The sequence below is a fragment of the Tympanuchus pallidicinctus genome, unplaced genomic scaffold (genome assembly GCF_026119805.1).
Source record: "Tympanuchus pallidicinctus isolate F22 unplaced genomic scaffold, pur_lepc_1.0 scaffold19, whole genome shotgun sequence".
Classification (NCBI taxonomy): Eukaryota; Metazoa; Chordata; class Aves; order Galliformes; family Phasianidae; genus Tympanuchus; species Tympanuchus pallidicinctus.
Window position 1 is genome coordinate 1,855,297 of NW_026294710.1, and position 19,486 is coordinate 1,874,782.

The 19,486-nt window shown below is 38.0% G+C and overlaps 1 protein-coding gene across 1 annotated transcript in view; it reads right to left on the minus strand.

The window, feature by feature from the left end:
* Positions 1 to 721: 721 nt before the first annotated feature.
* TBC1D22A (TBC1 domain family member 22A) overlaps positions 722 to 19,486 on the minus strand; it is a 155,468-nt gene continuing 136,703 nt past the window's right edge. The window contains exon 13 of the mRNA XM_052680815.1: positions 722 to 3,960. Coding sequence (XP_052536775.1) covers positions 3,832 to 3,960 — 129 coding nt within the window. The 3' untranslated portion in view covers positions 722 to 3,831. The remainder of the gene's footprint in view (positions 3,961 to 19,486) is intronic.

Here is a 19,486-nt window from a genome sequence, read left to right on the forward strand (position 1 = left end):
ACAACTCATCAGTAGTCAAGCACATAACAGAGAGCACATAACATACCCACTGCATCCCATTGCCTCCTTTTTTGTTCCCCCGATGCTGTGTACTGCGTGAACTGTTAAACAGAGAAGCCAGGAACTTTGCCTTCTGTATCAGTAGGTTGTATATTTTCTCATCCAATCCATCCTGTTTTGGAAGTCTCACACTGCCCTCCATAGTGGAAGGGACTTGAGCTCCCCAGAATAACAGGGCATCTTTCCTTGCTTGCTAATCTAACCAAATCATCATTAAATTTCCGAATTTATTGCTCATTTTGCCACCTCATACCACTTCCCAACACTGAGCTGAAGCCTCCTCTCCTTCCTCACCAACTGCACAGATTTCTCTGCCACCTCTGTTCGCTTTACCCTTACTCGCTCCCCCCCATTGAATTCCACTGCTTGATCAAATTCATCTTCATTCCCTTTCTGCAGGAAACGCTCAGTGCCTTGCGTTGTATATGGCGCATGCAGAGACAAACCTCTGGAAGTTGTCTGCCTCATTAACTTGCACAATCTGTAAGACACAAGGGCAGAGAGTTGTAGAAACATACCCAGGAACAGAGCTTTTCCAAGTGCACTTGCTGTTGTGATAAAGAGTTTTGAGACCATAAAAAATAAGCAAACACACCAAAACCACATTTTGATGTATTACACAACGTGCTTGATGAAAACAATAAAAAAGCTTTCCACTCTGTACAGCACTTCATAAATATGCATTTATTTCCTCATCTTTCATCAGTTTTACAGATGTAACCAGTGCCTCAGTGCTTATATTTGTCAGAAGCATACAATGAAACTTCAGATACTTTTATTATACAGTTCTGAAGTAAAAAACAAAAACAAATTAATGGTCCTTTCCATACGGAACGGAGAGAAAAAAAAAAAAAAAAAAAAAAAGCAATTAATTTCTTATAACATATTACAGCGTTACATAAGATTTCCAACTTACAATTCTATCCTAGCCCGTGTATTGTATTTACATACTTGAGTAATTTGCTTACTATTTACATATTTCAAATACTGTAGTCATAAATCTGTTTATATTGTACATTCCTGTTTAAATTTTTGTTACAGAAATTCTTTAATGCATTTTAGACACTGCAATTTCAGTATTTCACATCATTTCTAGCAAATTACTGCCTGGTTTCACCAGTGATGTGTCCGTGTGCCTCCTTCCTAAGAAAATAGATATTACAAAGGAATTTTACAATATTCAGAACCTCGAGTTTTGAAAGAAAAAAAATATTGTTGAATGTGGGATGTAACAACGAGAATGTTATTTCCTGTTCTGTGTAGCATTATGCTTGGAATGACATTTTTCCTGAGATGTACAATTGTTCAATGTAAGGTGGTTGGTTGCTTCTGTTCTGAGTGAAATATTTCATGGAAATTTAAAACGTATGGAAACACCTGAAATGTTACATAAATGTTGGCCATCTATTTACTGCAAATGATTCCGATCTGTACAGATATATAAACCTTATTTATATATCCATCTCTTATTTTCCAGAAAAATCTGTATCTATATAAATAAGCATCGATATTAGGAAACGTCTCACTTCCTTAAAAGCAATGTGCTCAAGTACAATATTCAACTTCTGACACAGACACGGTAGTAGAGGCGACCTCTGATGGCAGTGCTTTCTTCCAAGGGAAGTCAGAGACGGCTGCTGTATTGGGAAGACGTGGCAGACAACTTGCATGGACCCATAAGGAATTCTATGCATCCAGCCCCGTGTGTGTGATGCAGAAGCATCTGACACTGCAGACAACTTTGGGTCAACTCTCCATGTTAGGTGTAGCTACCTAAATAACATCTCAATTAAAAAATAATAATTATTATAGAAATCTCTTACAACATCGTACATTTAATGCTGTGTGTCTTTCCTCTAGTTACAATAATATGCTTTTCTATTAACAAATTAATGTGAATACAAAGACTAAAGCAAACGGTCATACATTTCTTGTACTCTGTTATTAGTAGCTATTCTGTTAGGCACAATATGACGTTCTTTGTAAACATAAAGACAAATCTCCATACATCAGAGCTGTAACGTGAACTTACGGAAACGGTTTACACACGTTTCAGAAACAAAGCTCCACTACAGACCCCAGACAAGGTGCAGCAATCCAGGAGGCATCAATTTGTGGCCATCACAACTGCAACCCCCAGCTGCTGTCAGTGGGACAGAAGTGCATCCTCGTCAGCAAATGCTCCTGCTTCGGAATTAATTCCTTGCTTTCTCTTCTACCATAGAGTTCACATAATTTTAAAACACAGATCTCATTATGACATGTATTGTGTTCTTTTTACCCTGAAACAACTTATTATTTATTATACGGTTGATGTCAAGAACTAAAGCCCCTAAAATAAGTAATGTAACTAATATGTCTACAAAGCTTTCATCAAAATACATATATATGTATTTTTAGGATCTTTAATCTTCCATAACAAGTCATAGGAGAATACCTCTTGAAAGAACTTCATTTCCCAAACTTAAAAGTGCACTATACTTTTTGTGTGACACTGCTACTCTAGAACTGAACTGATGAATATTCAGAGCTTACTGCAAGTGTCACCCTTAACACCCAAGTGTTTATGGAAGGCACAAATTAACATGAGTTTATTTAAGTCTAATAGAGAATTCTTATCTAACAGATTTCTTGAGAATAAATAGTGGACATAAATTGTGTAAGTTCAACAAAATTATTCTGAATCCCACAATTATTTCAAGAAACGCTGCTTTCATTCTGCACAGTCACAGAGAATTTGTATTCTGCTCATGTTGTAAAAGTGAGCTGTGTGTACAGTTATTGGGAACCATCTCCTCTCTTCCTCTGAATAATAAGAAAAAAGGTACTAAATTATTTAACAAATGAGCTTTGAACAGATATATTAATTTTCCTTTTCTAATACACTAGAAATAGAGAATAAGGCAACAACTGAGATAAAAATATATCTTGCTTTGTAAACCAAGCTTCTTAGTAAGATTCTTAAAAGTGAAATCTAATAATGAAAAACTGAAAGGCCCTGAAAGAAAGGCTTTAATTACTGTAACAATACCACATCTTCCATTCAATATTTTAAAAACACTCCAGAATATATAAAGAGGAACTTATCTTAGTGTCACCGATGAGTCTTAGGCATAAAGTCACTTCTTCGTATGGCTAAAAACCTACAACACCCAACAATGCTGAATAATGTTTACAAAATGCCATCAATTTCCACTGCACCCTTTTATTTTCTTGTATCATTCTAACCTCACTCCATGGAACAATGAAAGATGGTATGAGAACATCAGCATCGTCCTGGTTATAAACAGACCTCCAAACACAGGTCTTGCTGCCTCAAACGGTCTTTGTGACTGTGAAGAGCTTTGTTTTTCTCATCCAAAAGGAGTAATTCCAACTGCCTGTTAAAGTCACGACATAAAAACAAAACAGTCACAAAATCATTCTGAGAAATTCTAAGACTCAGGTATGTATAAGAATTGTTCAATATATATTCAACTCCATTTCACCAAATTATAGGAGGGGAAAAAAGAAGACAATTATGTGATAGACTTCTGAATTAATTTTTCGTGCTGAACAAAGAAGTTCTCTTTTAACTTAAATTCATTCATTACTCAATATCCTTTTTTGTCCATTCCTTTGGTATTCTGTTCTCATTTTCCAGATTCCAACAGGATTTTAATGGTCATCTCAATTCAAATGGAAGAACGATGAGCTGAAATCACAATCATAACAACAGATGCCATAATGCTGCAGAACACATTGGTCTTAATAATTTCTGGATCTTCATATTCATTTCTTGTAATGATTGGGGGCATCTGCAAATGCAAACTTCAGTCTGTAGGCCTCTGCTAGGAGTACACTGATTTCTTCATTTCCCCAGTGTGCTGTGGGCAAATTCTGTAAAAATATCAGCAATTCCTAGTTGGAGAGAGAGAAAAAAAAAAAAAGGAAATCAATATATATTTGCAAATACAAGTGCTATAGCTATATATACATATATATATATACATATTTAATAGCTATTTATTATAGAATGATTACTTACATGCATGCAGTACCTCAGTATCCCAAACAAACCTGAGATCCCCTTAAGTGATTTTTCTGTAACTTTTATAGCAAGAAATACTTGCTATTCAATCTTTCAGTGCAGAAACAAGCTGTAGGTTGTATTTATCTACAACTATTTTTAAGTCTTCAGAAATAAAAAATAAAAAATAAAAAATACAAGAGGAATAAATTCACTTTCTTCGTGCAGCATGAGTGAAAGAATTGATAACCTCCAAGTGAGAGCTAGGTAGGCTGTATTTACTGCATTTGCCCTTATATGAGCGTACAGTAGCAGTGCCCCTGACCAAGGTTGGGAGTCCCTTGTTGTGTTCAAACAAACAAGAACTCACAGGAACTGATTTAGAACCATCGTGTTATGCTTCTAAAATGAAAACAGTGTTATCACTCCCATTTTACAGCTTCTAATTGAAATACAATTCTTAGAGGTGGGAGCACACACAAAACTACCAGAAATTCAGTTCTGAGCTAAGTCCAAAATGGTTTAACTCAGGACCAGTCTCTTCTCAGATTTATCATATTTCCTACATGGTTTTAGCCCCATGACACTTCTTACACACCTGCCAGGTCCAACCAAGCTCTTGAAGTTTTCGCATATTTTGTGTACAGGTCCTCCTGCATTTAACTGGAAGACAGACTGTAACTTGCAGTTTGTAACAACTGTGACCCAGATCGTTGCATATCCCTATGCTAGGTCTGAACAAAATGCACATTTACATTTCCTCTTTAACAAACCATAATATATTCATTTAATGTTTAATCAATAAGCGTTTCTATAACCTCTCTACCAGGTGGGTGAGGCAGACAGCCACAGATAAAACATGGTTGCTGGCTACCCCACATGTCAATGTCAGATCTAATGTTTACTTAGTAGGCCAGGTTGGTCCATTGCATGAACAAAAGTGTTAAAATTCTCTTCCCTAATTAATCTTTTCACATCCAAACATGAAGAATATCTGGCTTTTTCTAGGGCTGCTAGGTATGCTATGTATATTGTACAGTGAGAAAGAGTTATTAGTCTAAACTAATTTATTTCAATGAGGATGCTGTTACTATACTGTTGAAATTTCATAAAGAAAAACAAGTTCAAATGAAAATCTGTATTTATTTTAAAAAGGTCCTAAACTGTGGATTCTTGTTTTCACAGAGCATATGTTTCACTGCAGCAACAATAAATATATGCAACCTCCTACAGACCCAATCTGCAGGACTGTAGTTCTATACTGAGCTATGGTGCACAGGGATCAATGACTGCACTTCAAAGGATCCCTTGAAAAGATTATTTCTATCCCATTTCTGATTGACAAAAGGACATTCTGACTCTCTATCTTTCTTCTTTTTCCTTCTATCTGTCTATCTGTCTTTCAATCCAAAGTATTGTTGGCCTCCAGAGTTGCACAACTGCACGCATTCTCGAAATTATGATTGATCACAAAGTCTGAAACTCTTGTGAAAAATGTGCCAATCACTTCAAACATTTTCATCTTCCCTGCTATTCTTTGGAGAAGTAGCACTATCTGATGAAGAACTAGTTTAATATTTCTATTATAAATTGCAAATGTTCATAATTATTTTCATCATAATCAAGTACAGAAAGAAATGGCAGAGTAATCTACTGACTGTCAAAACCCATTTACCTTCAAGCAAGCATTTTGTCAGCGTTATCAGGGGGAAAAGATCATTCCTTAACTGCTCAAACGCAAAGACTGAGCAGAGAGCATGTGTTCCAAATCCAAGGGGGCTAACTAGCCAACAAAATGAAACACTGCTTAGTGATTTACTAAAGATAAGGCTTATGTATCTGTGATCTACTACTTTAATGAGCTTCAGAAGTGTCTGAGGTAGAAATACATTTTTCAGCTTGTCGAAAACACAAAGTATTTGAAAGTGCAAAGCAGAATTTTGAAACAAATACGGAATATACAGCATGCTTAAAAATGAATAAATAAGTAAGTAACACCAGGAGAAAACTCTCCGTAGTCCTAGGTTCTGAAGAAAAGAACAAACATATGCTAATCAATACCTGCAAGAGTCCGTGACAACATGATCTAAAGCTGCTCAATTTAACACTGTACACTTGCAAAAGAGCAAAGATGACCACCATATGAACGACTCAAGAGTATTCATTCAATTTTAATTATTATTCTTACAAATAAGAAGATCCATTTGAATCCTCGTGCAAACAAGGCATCCATGCTAACTGGTTAAATTCGCTTTCCTATTTACTTCCAGAATTAACATATATGAGACACAGTTTGAAATACGCTGAATTGGGGACTTGGGTTAATGCTTAACACAAAAATACACTGCTGACAAACTGCCTGGTATATTTCAGAGCAAGAAAACTAAGTTAAAGAAAAAAAAGAAAGAAAAAGCAGTATTTGTAAAATATCTCAGCAAGATTTTTATTTTTTTTTTTCTGCCTAATATTGTACTTAGCTGGGGAATCTGCCAGATACTTTCTGGTTCCATTGAAATGACTCACCAACTATCAAGGCTAAAGGGATGAAAAATATCTTGATCTTCTTTTCATACTTAATATACTTGCTTCAAATTACAACCACTTATCTGAGTAGACCTGGTCAGCTCCATTTTTTTGTGAAAATTATCCATATGTGCAAATAATCATTAATGCCAAATTTTACTTTCTTTTACAAGCAAAAATGCCCATTTCTCCCCGCACACCCACTTCTATTGATCCTAACCTGCAGAGTTAACTATGTAGCAGCTCATCAAAAATTAGCTGTTAAGGCAGCAATGTTTTAATAGAAGCACTAGTGACCAAAACCACAGTTTAAAATTAAGTACTTAAAAATAACATCACTTAACTGTGGCTTTTAATATCTTTAAATAAAAACAGTTGCCATCCTTTTCAAAGCACTTAAGATAATTTGAGTTGTTAGATTTAGTTGTTAGATTTGGATGTAAGATGAAGTTGGCCTCCATCTTTCGCCAGCTATCATTTTAACATATTTCATGTTACTGCATGCAAGAAGATTTTAAAGTAATCTGAACACTCTCTCTCAGCACTTCAAGTTTTCATAATTCAGTGGTTATACTGTTAGAAGTCAGTGAGTATTCACAGCCCAGTGACGTGTGCCACACAAGACAGCCGATGCTGCATAAAACTTTACTCTGCGTGACCTGCATGCATTTGCTCTCCAGCAGTGTTTAGGAGTTGTTCATAACCTAATTTACCTTTTTTCAACATTGGCTGAAGTCTAACACTGAGCTGTTATAACAACCGTCTCTCAGGACTGACGTAGGTAAACTGGCAATCCCAAGAGCCAGAGCCATAAGCTGCTATACTCAACTATCAGCTGAAGGCTCTGCTAACTTGGGTCAGCTGTGAAAAGGGCCCACGTGGAGAACTGCAGCAGCAGTTATCAGTGGGTAATAGCCATATTCTCCATCACTTTATCACATGTGTTACATTCATGTAAAAGAACCACAACAGCTCTTTGCGAATATCAGCTTTAATACCCCTTTGCAATGTCACAAAAATAACTGTGACAATAATGCCACCTAGGCTTCATACAGGGCTTTTGAAATGTAAAGATTTTCACATCCGTATTTCTAGATCCCTCATAGAACTAAGGACAGCAGAAACTACCTTGCCCAAGGGCAGCCAGCAAATCATCAGCAGAGCTGGGGTTTCCAAAATCCCACTCCAAAGTTTGCTTATATTTTAGCTGTATCTCTAACAGATACGTCCTAAATTTCACCCCTTACATTTGGGAAATAGCGCACTCAAGTTTCACCTGCACCAAACAGCCACCCTCATCTCCTGAGCTAAGGCCTACGCCATGAGCTCGCCTACCAGCACAGCTCCAGTTGCATCCATTTCCCTCCTCATGGTGCACTGGGGAGCGGCACTTCCAGCCTCCCTCTCTTCCTCCTTGCCATTCTGGCAGTGGCAAGTTTCTTCCCTATTGGGAAAGGATTGGGAAACCAGCAGCTACTTTCTGATCTTCAGTGTAACTGTTCAATTTAAACATACAACCAAAAACCCTTAAAAATAAAACTCTTACAAATTACTTCCTGTTTATCTCTCTTTACGGTGTAGGCAAAAATAAGAGTGTTAAAAACTGTAACACTGCAGAGAATATGAGATGACAGTGATTCCCTTATTGCCTATTTTGATTGACCAAGCCAGCTTTGGGAATTAAGAAGCCTCTGCGCAAGAGCAACATTTGGAGGGAAGATGTAGAGGAAGTCTGAGGTGCTACATAGTTTTGCTCCTCTCTCCCGCCCTCCCCCCCCCAAGTACAAGAAAAAACATTGCTCTAGCTCTGTATGTAGCCTTGTTTTCAGCAGCAGATTGCATTGCAGACCTCCTGGGGTCCCTTCCATGCTGAAATTTTCTAGTATTTTATTTTCTAAAGGACACAGGCTTAATTAGAAAAGAAATCCAAAAGCACGATAGAAGAATGCTAAGTATACTTAACTCACAAACAGAGAAATATTCAGTCCCAGAATATAATGCAGTACACAATTAGGAAAGAAACATGGGCAGAGAAAATATGCTCAGTGTAATCAACAAAACTACCACAAAACAAGGAAATTGATAACTTTTTTCCTGTATATGGATTTTGTAGCATACAGTGCAGTCGCTACATATTTTATCCTTTTTCTTCTGTTTGTGAATGCATCCCAGTGTTTTTCCACTCCCTAGAACATTGATTGTTTGTAGCAAAATTTTTGTTCCATTTGCAGAAGAGGAACTGTGTGATAGCCTCCCATGTATTAACCTTCTTCACTATTACAGGTATGACTTGTCTGCTGTTATCTCTCCAAGAAAAGGAAAAAATGACTCCTTTAAAACAATGTATAAATTTTTCAAATTATTTCATAACAAAATATGCTTTGTCTTGTTCTTCTTTAAGGCTGAATATTCCCTGGGTTGGGAGGATGCAGTTTGTTTACAGAGGTGTCCACAGTGCCCATCTCTGTTTTAGTCTGTCGCCCCTAACAATTACAATGTTCTTCTTCACTTGCAAGCTGAGGGTTTTGTGTTTTATTGGTTTTTCAGTTTCTACATCTCCTCTTTGTATCTAATGCTCACCCTCAAAGCTTGCCTTAGGAAGGAGACAACAGCTCTGTTGTTCATGGCCTGCTGCAGAGATCCCAGCTAGCCGATTACAATAGCAGCTAATATGTGCCATAAACAATGGCAGCCACTAACCCACTTCTGCTTCATGCATTCTGATGAAGAGCTGAACTCATTGACGGCTCCCTGCTAGGACCTGACCTCCATACTACTGCCACACACACCACTTTTCCTCGAAGCCCAAAGATCACCTTGCCTCTCTCAGCCACTGAGTTCCTGGTGCAGTTCCTCTGTAACATCCCATCTCCTGCTCTACAAGGGGAGCGTTCCTGAGCCAGCACCATTGTGCAAACTTCCAAACAAGCACTGCACATTTATATCAGTCAGCCCGAAGGGACGAGAGAAGCTGCCAGGGACTGGGTTCACTGCACGACAAAGAGATGGGCATACAGATCCACCTTGCAAAGATGAAAGGGAAGGTGATGTCTGCCAGTCTGGGTCTAACAACAGGAGCTTTCTCTCCAATTCCTTTTGCTTATTGCTGTGACCCATGTCTAACTTAACTGAACACAAAAAACAGTAACGTAACAGAGTTTTTACTTGTAGCTAATACAAAGCAGCAGTAGCTAAACTCAAACTCAGACACACTGAGGAAATTAATAGTTAGTTTTTAAAGTCAAAATTGAGAACTAGTCTGATAATTTAACAAATCAAGGCAATCCTGAAGTATAGTACTTTTCTTCTGGAGTTGTTAATCCTTCCTGCTGCTAACTGCAATGTAATTATAGTATGAATACTTCTGTTCTACAACAGCTCCATTTGCACTGATAGGCAGAACCCGCAATCTTACCATGTTTTATGATCAGAAATTTAACAATATTAGACTTCATGATAGCATAGAACGAAATGGAAGGTAAATTAACTTTATATATAATTTTTCACTATTTAATAAGGAATTGCTAACGGCTATGAACAAGTGCTGTATCTGTTACGCAATACACGAACGTATGGAACACTGCAAAATTGATGCTGGCCATTTGATTAAACTGCTTCTTTATGAGAGTTACATGCATCCTGAAAAGTTGTTCCTGCAATTTTAGAACACAGCATTTACTTTTAAAGAACAACTGAAGTGCAATACTACTTAAAATTTACTTAGAGGAAATACTGAGTCAAGCTAAGGAACAAACTAATTGGTGTCATAAAATACGCTCATTTACTTGTTTAGATAATACAAAACAGAAATAAGCATATACACACATGCACACACTCAACAAAATTCTATATCCTGTTACATTTTATGGGGAGTTCTGTATTGTAGTGCTAGAGACAGCCAGAAAGGGACAACAATTCAACTTTTTTTTTTTTTTTTTTAACCAAACAGATGTAATCACCATGCAAACAAAATTAATTCATAATATGAGAATGTTCTAATTCTTTTTTTTTTTTTTCCTTTCACAATGCACATATTTGGGATTGCCAAGTGTGCAACAGAAAGGTGGCATGGATGGCCAGTACCAAGTGGGCATCCCATCCTTTGACTCCAACTCTCTCCTGTGCTGCACTATGAAGCAGAAGGACAGATGTGCCTGGCTGAGCCCCTGCAACTGCTGCAGTTGCTAGGTGGGTCATGAGCTGTCCTGGCCTCTGATCCTCTTTCCAGAGGATCCCAGCACATCCTGCCCAGCTCTGTCAATACCCTCTTCCTCCAGCCTGTTATTAGAGTGGAAACAAATGCACAGACTGGTGCCATGAAAACATAAGTGCAGTGCACACTGCTGAGTCTCACTGACCTTCTTCTGCCTTACCAGCTGCTTTTCCTTTCTCTCTGCCACTTGCTGTTTATATGTAATGCAGCAAATAAGTAGGACTCGAGCTCTAAGGTGAGTTCTTTTTTCTTTCTTGAGTACTGTAGTTCCTCTTACAATATGCTCAGCATTTTCCTTATGCATGCTGCCACTTCTCATTTCTCCAGCTGTCTCTGCTATCTTGGGTTGCAAATAATGAACTATCTTTCTGGAGTGCTGCAATTCTTATTAATTACCTATATCTCAGAGTAAGAGAAACCATTTCATTTATATTGGGCACAGCTGGAATTGAGAACGCTGAGATTTCAAAATCCAGTATTAAACAGATACTAGGAAGAAGTAACTTAAACTGCAGTTTAAGAAACGCTTCTTGCAGATACAAGTCAAGAGGCTTCCATGGATCCAGATTCTTCTGCAGTACAGCTGATTGCTTCCTGATGTGGAATGTGATAGCTGAGATATCACAAAACATTTGAGTTTGGTCACTGGAGTCTCACAATTTCAAGCAATATGGGTGAACTTAAAATTTTTAGAAGACAATGGGGAAACACTGGTTTATCTGTCAGCTGGTAGGAGCATTGAAGTTTAAGCCTGCACTAGACCCAGTCTGAAGGACTTAGGCGATACACATTCTTGACATGTCATAAATAAAGTAAGATATAAAAGTTCGCATTCTGTCAATTAACAATTTGAGGGGAAAAAAAACCTGAATTCAGTATTTCCTTAAATGGTGAAAATTGAACTTAGTATATGTATAATCAATAGATATCAAGATGTTATAATCACAATTTAATCAAGAGAGTTAGACAAAGTAGACAACGATCACAAAAAGAGAATAGGTGGAAGAGCTTACCCTTCGGCTGAGCTCACCACAAAACACCAAGAGAGGGGATCTCCAGAAGAGATCCTTCCCCTCTGGTAGCCAGCTCTTAAATAGGTCTAGCAGGGGTAGAGCCAGGCTCCACCCCTTCCGGCAGCACAGGTGAATTGCCTTCAGCTGTGCTCCTCTGGCTGACTCACAGCTCGCCTCAGGTGATCAATCAGAGGTTCAGGCCGTGACCCAGCAGTTCCCATACAGTATATTAAATACTAAAATATTTTTCTTGTACATTTATTGCTCAGTAACTAAATTATCCTTTATTATGCAATAATTCTTATTTAAGTTAATTTTGACCTTGCTTTTCTGCACCATCTTAGCCAACAGACTAGACCTTAAAAAAACCAGAACAGAATGAAGCCAACCACAGACAAACAGGTTATTCAGGTTATTCAAAGCTCTAAATGGATATTTAAAAAAAAAAAAAAATTCTGAACAGGATAAAAGCCCCTTTTTCTCCTGCCATCACTTTATTTCCAGTAACACAAGTGAGTAGTAATTCTGAGAAGATACATAGAATCACAGAATGGATTAGGTTGGAAGGGACCTCAAACCCACCCATCCCCAACCCCTGCCCTGGGCTGGCTGCCCCCCACCAGCTCAGGCTGCCCAGAGCCCCATCCAACCCGGCCCTGAGTGCCTGCAGGAATGGGGCACCCACAGCTCTATGGGCAGCTGTGCCAGGGCCTCACCGCCCTCTGAGTAAAGAACTTCCTATTAAATGCACATTGAGAAATAAATAATAAATATATTTTATTTGTTGAATGCATGATTTAGTACTAAAATGACATCAGTCCTGCTGCACTTTCTTGGTCTGAACTAGGAGTCATACAATTTAACTTGTTATGCATCTTTAAAATTACTTGTGATCTGAGATACGCAGCTACAGACAAATCCACCGCACTGCTGAAAGCATTAGTAAAATCAGTCTTATGCAATTGACTTCTTTGACATCAATTAGTTTGAAAATCTTCCCAAGTTCTCTAACAACTCCTTTCCAAGTGTGAAGAAATAACAATAGTCAGATAAGGCTCAGCTGTCACATCCCAAAGCTGGTCAATAGGTAGGGCTGACAGCTCTCACGCGAGTGAAAAACAGGCGGTGACGGTTCACCTGAACAACCTCCTGTTAATCTTCTGAAAACATACAGAAGCATGCTGTCATAATTAATTTCAGATTCCTAAGAAGAACTTAATAGAAACCCACCTTAACAATCTAAAAATGAAAGCCTGTGAAAAGTTAATGGTCTTATCATTTCCCTTTCATGTTTTGCCTTCTGCAACTGCTCAAAAGGAGTCTTGGATTCAGCATATTAAAAGCATCAGAACAGCAATTAAAGTCCTGTTTCATCCGGTAAGGTTCTGTTCTGCAAGCCATTAGCATTCTTAATTGGTAATCATAAAATATGTGGTTTTAAAGAACTACGTCAGGGAAGCTGAGCTCCTTTAACTGAAGAAAAGATTTACATCTCCATTTTCATTTACAAGGGTTAACAGTTAACAGGATAGATATAAAAATATATAAATTATTATGCCAAAAATGAGCGTATGGAAGGACTGCCTTTTAGCTAATGCTGTTCTCAAGTGAAAACAGAAAACAAAACAGGAAGTAAGCCCACTCCCTAAATCCTGTGTCAGGAAACAAATTTTCAAGCTAGATAATTTTCTTCTAGAAACTTATCATCTACAGGTGTGCTTCAAAATTGTATTCAGGTTAAACAGGAGAAATTAAGGTACTGATAAAGAAGGTTCAGTAACGAAGGAAGAAGAGGAAGTCATCTGATTCAAACAAAGATGTAAATTCAGACTTCAATCAGTCACAATACAAGAGCTACAATTTCTTCCTTACTTTTAAAACAGAGATGACTAAACATTCATTTTAGAAATGCCGTATGAAAATGTAGTACCCTGTGAAATGTCCAGGAAGATTTCTCAGTACCCATTCTGCACAAAGCAGAACAGTCCAGAACTGTTCTGATTATACCTTTTGCCTCTACTTTATGAAATAATGCTGGAGTATTTGGAGACATGTATTTCTTACATCCTGAAATATAAATAGTAGCCAAAATAAATGCCTGAGCTCGACAGCGTGACAGTAGCTACACGCACAAAGAAGCAAACCAAGAAAAAAAGGATGAAAATCAGAAGTCATCCTATTAAAAACAAACAAAACCCACCCAGACATAGAATCTACTGTACTTATCAAGACGGCAGCAATTATAGTGCAATTTCATTTCTGAAGTGATTAGCCATGAGTCAGATCGTTTTTTATTTTCTCAGTAGTCAAGCAAGATAAAAAAAAAACCTGTACAACCAATTCCAAGTGAAAGTTTACAATTCTGTCTCTTCCAGGAAGTCCATATGCTGCCTTCTCCACTTTATTTGGTTTTCTTGACCACAATTTAGTATTCATTTTAAGTGGTACAGTTTTCATTGCTCACAACTCCTATTGATATTCCCCTCTTTATAATGTCTTCTAAATCTTGACACTAATGTATGAATAGCTATAACCACAGGAAAGCAAAGAAAGAAAATGATCAAATATGAATTGAATATAATGAACCATGGGGTCAATCAGTATGCTTTGACAAAAGATATTTAATATTCTACAAAATGGCCTGGGTTGAAAAGGACCACAATTATCATCCAGTTCCAACCCCCTGCTCTGCTATGTGCAGGGTCACCAACCATCAGACCAGGCTGCCCAGAGCCACATCCAGCCTGGCCTTGAATGCCTCCAGGGATGGGGCATCCACAGCCTCCTTGGGCAGCCTGTTCCAGTGTGTCACCATCCTCTGTGTGAAAAACTTCCTCCTAATATCTAACCTAAACCTCCCCTGACTCAGTTTAAAACCATTTCCCCTTGTCCTACCCTCGTAAACAGCCATTCCCTCTCGTGTTTATATGCTCTCTTCAAGTACTGGAAGGCCACAGTGTGGTCTCCTCGGAGCCTTCTCTTCTCCACGCTAAACAAGCCCAGTTCCTTCAACCTTTCCTCATAGGAGAGGTGCTCCTCTGATCACCATGTAAATTGTCCTGAGCAGAATTTTAAATTATTTTAAGAATTTTAAGTTGTTGATATGAAACTGCCTTTCTATTTAGCTTAGCATGAAGCAGATAGCTATGTCTTAGATATACAAATTTTCACACAACAAATGTCACAATTCATAGTGGCAATTTAACTAGCATACTTCTTGTGCTACAAAAATCTCTAAACGTAATTCAAGTGGAATCTTGTCTGTATCCTAGGACTGTAAGAGGCCAATTCCATGCGTTTGTCATCCACATCACATGAAGCCATACACAGGTGTTTGTTCTGAATAATAAATATGGCAAAACCATGAAGTATTTGTGCACCTGCAGCAGACTAAAGGATGTTAATAAAGAGAACCAACATGCACAACCATGGCAGTAGAAGAGGAAGAACAACCCACCTACATGAGTATAGTTAAAGGAAAGGACAGAAAAAAGCTTGCCCAAAGTCCTATGTCTTAGGCTGGCCAGAGAGTCTCATAATTGAGAATTTCTGAATGAGCTTGGGAAACGGCACAAAATCAATAAGAACTAACCCAAAGGTCTCTAGCTCTGAGAAAAGGAATGCTGTTCACATCAAGAAATAGTTCAGGCTTCCTTGGCGAGCAAAACATGCAGACTCAAGAGCATAGGGTAGAGGATCATCCAAGCTCCACAGATCTCTTCAACACACAAAAACATAACCCTCTTGTCCATTTCTGGATGCTTTAAGATAAAAATGTGTATCAAAATGTATTTCCTTTATACTTGTTAGAAGAAATTATGCATGAGGAGGAAAGAAGTTTTAGCCAAGATTTAACAGAAAACTACATGGAAACAGTAATTCAAATTAAAAAAAAAAAAAATACATCTCAACTGTATACTATAAGATAAATCAAATAAACTTCCAAAACAGTATAAATACTATGCAAGAAATATCATTGAGAATTATGCTCAAGACATCTCCCAGCCTCTCAGTAGAGATAATAACAAATGCAATCCAAGATTAATCTGGCTACATCACACAATACCTCATATACATTTATCAAGCTCTTTATCTCCTGTTATTTTATGCAGAAGTTGCTCCCAAACCTCAGTTTATCTAATGGTTTATAAATCAACGTGAAACAACTCACATCCTTTTGATCTTTCACCAAAATTACATTATAGCTTAAATTCTTACTCTCCGTTATAAAGCATACCAAATACACTCTAAACGAGTTATCATCCCACCTTCTCAGGCCTCTAAATGCAGTTCAGCAAAGCCATAAGGTATCCACAAATATCCTAAATTATTTTAAGACGATTGAAATACTAATATATTTTATTTATGTAATATTTACAAGCCTTTCTTTAACATTACAACGCTCACAAAAAAATAGAAGTCTACAATTTCAGCTTTAACCAACCAGAAATTCAGATCAAATTTTAATATGAGATAATGAATGCTTCAGCTTTAACGGAAAATAGAAGTTGCAAATCAACAGCTGAATGCAGAATTTATTTTTTGCTTATCTACAAAGGAACAGCCTCCAGACACAAACATGAGAAAAGAACGGAATGTTTCTTCAGTACAGTGACAACAGGCTGAATTAATCTTTTCTGACTGCTGACTTTTAAGATTTCCAAGATTAAAGTCCTAAAAGTGCTTCGCCACGAGTCCCTTTTTTTCATAATTCTAGTTCATAAACGCAAGGAAAGTTTATGCCCTAAAACTCTCCAAAAATCTGCGCTTTTATTGCAGTGGCCTCTCATCCAGTTATTAATACCCGACAGAAAGGTTTGGCAGTCTGGCAATTGTGAAGCAGCTTCAGATCTTTAACTGAAGATCTACTAAGTCAAAATTCTGAATTTTCTTTAATGTGAACACGAATCTTAATATGTAGATCGCTCCGAAAGTAATGCCTCGTTCATTTTTACGGAACCTACAAAAGATACAAAAAGCACCATAGCTCTATTTAACAGAGTAAATTCCAAGCTACAAAACACTATTTGTCAACACAGTCACCACCACTAGCTGTTCATTTTCACCAGTGATGAACAAGAGCCTTCCTGTCCCGCTCATTAAAATCTGCACCAGAGGACGTGGCCCACTGCTTCACTGTTTTGCTGACAGTCACTGCTAGGAAAATGTTGCCCACGCAGTCTCATCTTTCATTGGCCTGAACAGATAGAAGGTAGAAAGTGCCAAATCTGGACGTTAGGTGGATGTGGTCAGACAGTCCAGTCAAAACTGGCAGTGAACTCCATGGTCTTAAAAATGTTATGGAGCCTGGTGTTCCCGTGTTTCAAGACAGAGGCTTTCTTCTCTGTCCTGACTCTAGAAGTTTGGGCCACCAATTTAGTCAATGTCAAGATGTAATTGTCAGAGGAGTTGGCAGCTTGTCCAGGTTCAAGGAAATCCAGATGGATCACCTCTTTGCTTTCCCAAAAGACAGTGCACATCACTTTACCCACTGAGGGCCATATTCTGAACTTATTCATTGATTCATTTCACATGCTGTCACCCCACAGACTGCTGTTTTCACTCCAGCTCACAGGGTGATACCACGTCTTGTCAGCCATAACCGTCCAGGAAACTGTCATCCCCAATCTTGCACTGGTTCAATAGGTCCTGATAAAATTGCATGCAGTGCTCTTTCCATTCCTGTGTGAGCATTGGTGGGACACACCCAGAAGAAACTGTGGTATACCAACGTCACTACCACTGATTCCAATGCATTGAAACCAATATTCAGCTCTGTAGACAGTTTTCTTGCCATAATCTGATGATTCACACAGATGAGGTGATCAAGATGCTCTTCATTTTGTGACAAGACACCTGTGCGTGGCCGTCTGGAACACAGTTTGTGTTTTCCATCCCTATTGCCACTGCTGAAACACACCACCCACAGCCTCACTGTGCTCACACCTACTGTTTGGTCTCTATAAATGTAAAGCAAGTGGCCATGAATGCCATTTTTTTTCCACAAGGAGGAATTCAATGCCACATCTTTGATTCATACATACTTCCATGCCAGGCACCATTTTGTCAGACTGCCTCTCTGTCCTCTGTTGCATGGCAAAAAAATGTAATGGGATACTGGTGAGAAGGTTTAATCTCTACTGCCATACCACAAATATATCACCTCTGATACTGTGGGCAAACACAGAAAGTAAGAGGCATTACTTTTGGAGCAGCTCTCATAAAAACATGGAAAATCTGAAAAACATGGAAAAAATATGGAAAAGAGAAAAATAGTTTTCATAACAACCATTTTAGTGTAGTAGTAACAGTAACTAGTACAGGTACTAATATAACATAAACTGAATTTTAAGAAGTCTGTATGATTCCTTCAGGTTCTCAAGCCCATATTGTTTGTTAAAAATCTAAATGATATTTAGAAGAGTTGCATGGGCTTACAGATTGAGAGAAAAACCTTGAAAAATCTCTCTGATTACCTGCAGACTCAAAACTACATAAATATACATACATTAAGGAAAATATATTCAAATTGATTTCCTTTGGAGAGCTGGGCTTTTCACAGAATTACGTATTTTACAAAAGCATATCTTGTGCATACAGTGTCATTTTGTTTAAATAAATGAATATGACAATATGACCAAAAGGTCATTAAGTGTTTAAGCAAAGCAGTAAAAATATTTCTAAGAGAAAAATACTTTGGTGGTGCATTAAGTGATATAATCCAAGGGTTTAAAGGGCAGCTTTACTACATCTCCCATCGGTTCCTCAAGACACAGATAAGAGCAGGAATTCCTGTATTTACCACAATAATCTCCAGGAGAGGAAACCATAATGCAGTTTGGAAGAAGTGTCCTTTTTCAGACAGTAGAGTATCAGCTACATGAACTGTAACTTTCAGAAGTATGTTACTGGCAATAATTTCAGTTTACCTTAATAATTTTCCCTGTAAGCTGGCAATTCAGAGGCAGCTACATGCTATGTTCTGTCATTTTTTTGCCAGCGGTGACAATCATAAAGAACGTGGGAGAGTACAACAGCTATTAAAGATTTTTTATGTTCCTGTTTAAGATGTCATCCTATGCAGATCAGCACGTGAGATTAAACGTGTATAGGAACTGTGATGAAAAAGATTAGTACAAAGCTTTGGTGATAGCTGCCTAAGGACAGAGGGCAACCACTGTAACTCAGCTAGCAGCTAGCAAACACTACTCAACAAAATACAAAGAGCTTGAGTTTACTCCATCGGTCATCCGAAATTCAGGAATTATTAACTCCAACGTGAATGAGCCGGCATTCTTTACTTACTACTCAGTTGCACAGGGCGATATCTCTGCACTAACAACACACACCTTGAACAAAAGACCTTCAGCTTATATGCATTACTTGTGTTACATTTACAAAAGGTTTCCCAGTCAGTACATACATATTCAATATTCCCCCCAAAATCATTAACGAAGGGTCCAACCTCCTTGCACACGCTCAGTGATTTTGAGTGGGGGTCTCAAAGGCCCTCAGAGATGGCAGCAGCAGTCTTCCTCTTCATGACCGCCAATTGCCCTCCTCTTGTTTTTTCCAGGTTGGCAGTTTCACAGTGATATACTGGAGAGGGCCCTCACGCTGACTTAGATAACAATGATATACTGGGCTTCTTGAGTAGATAAAGGATGT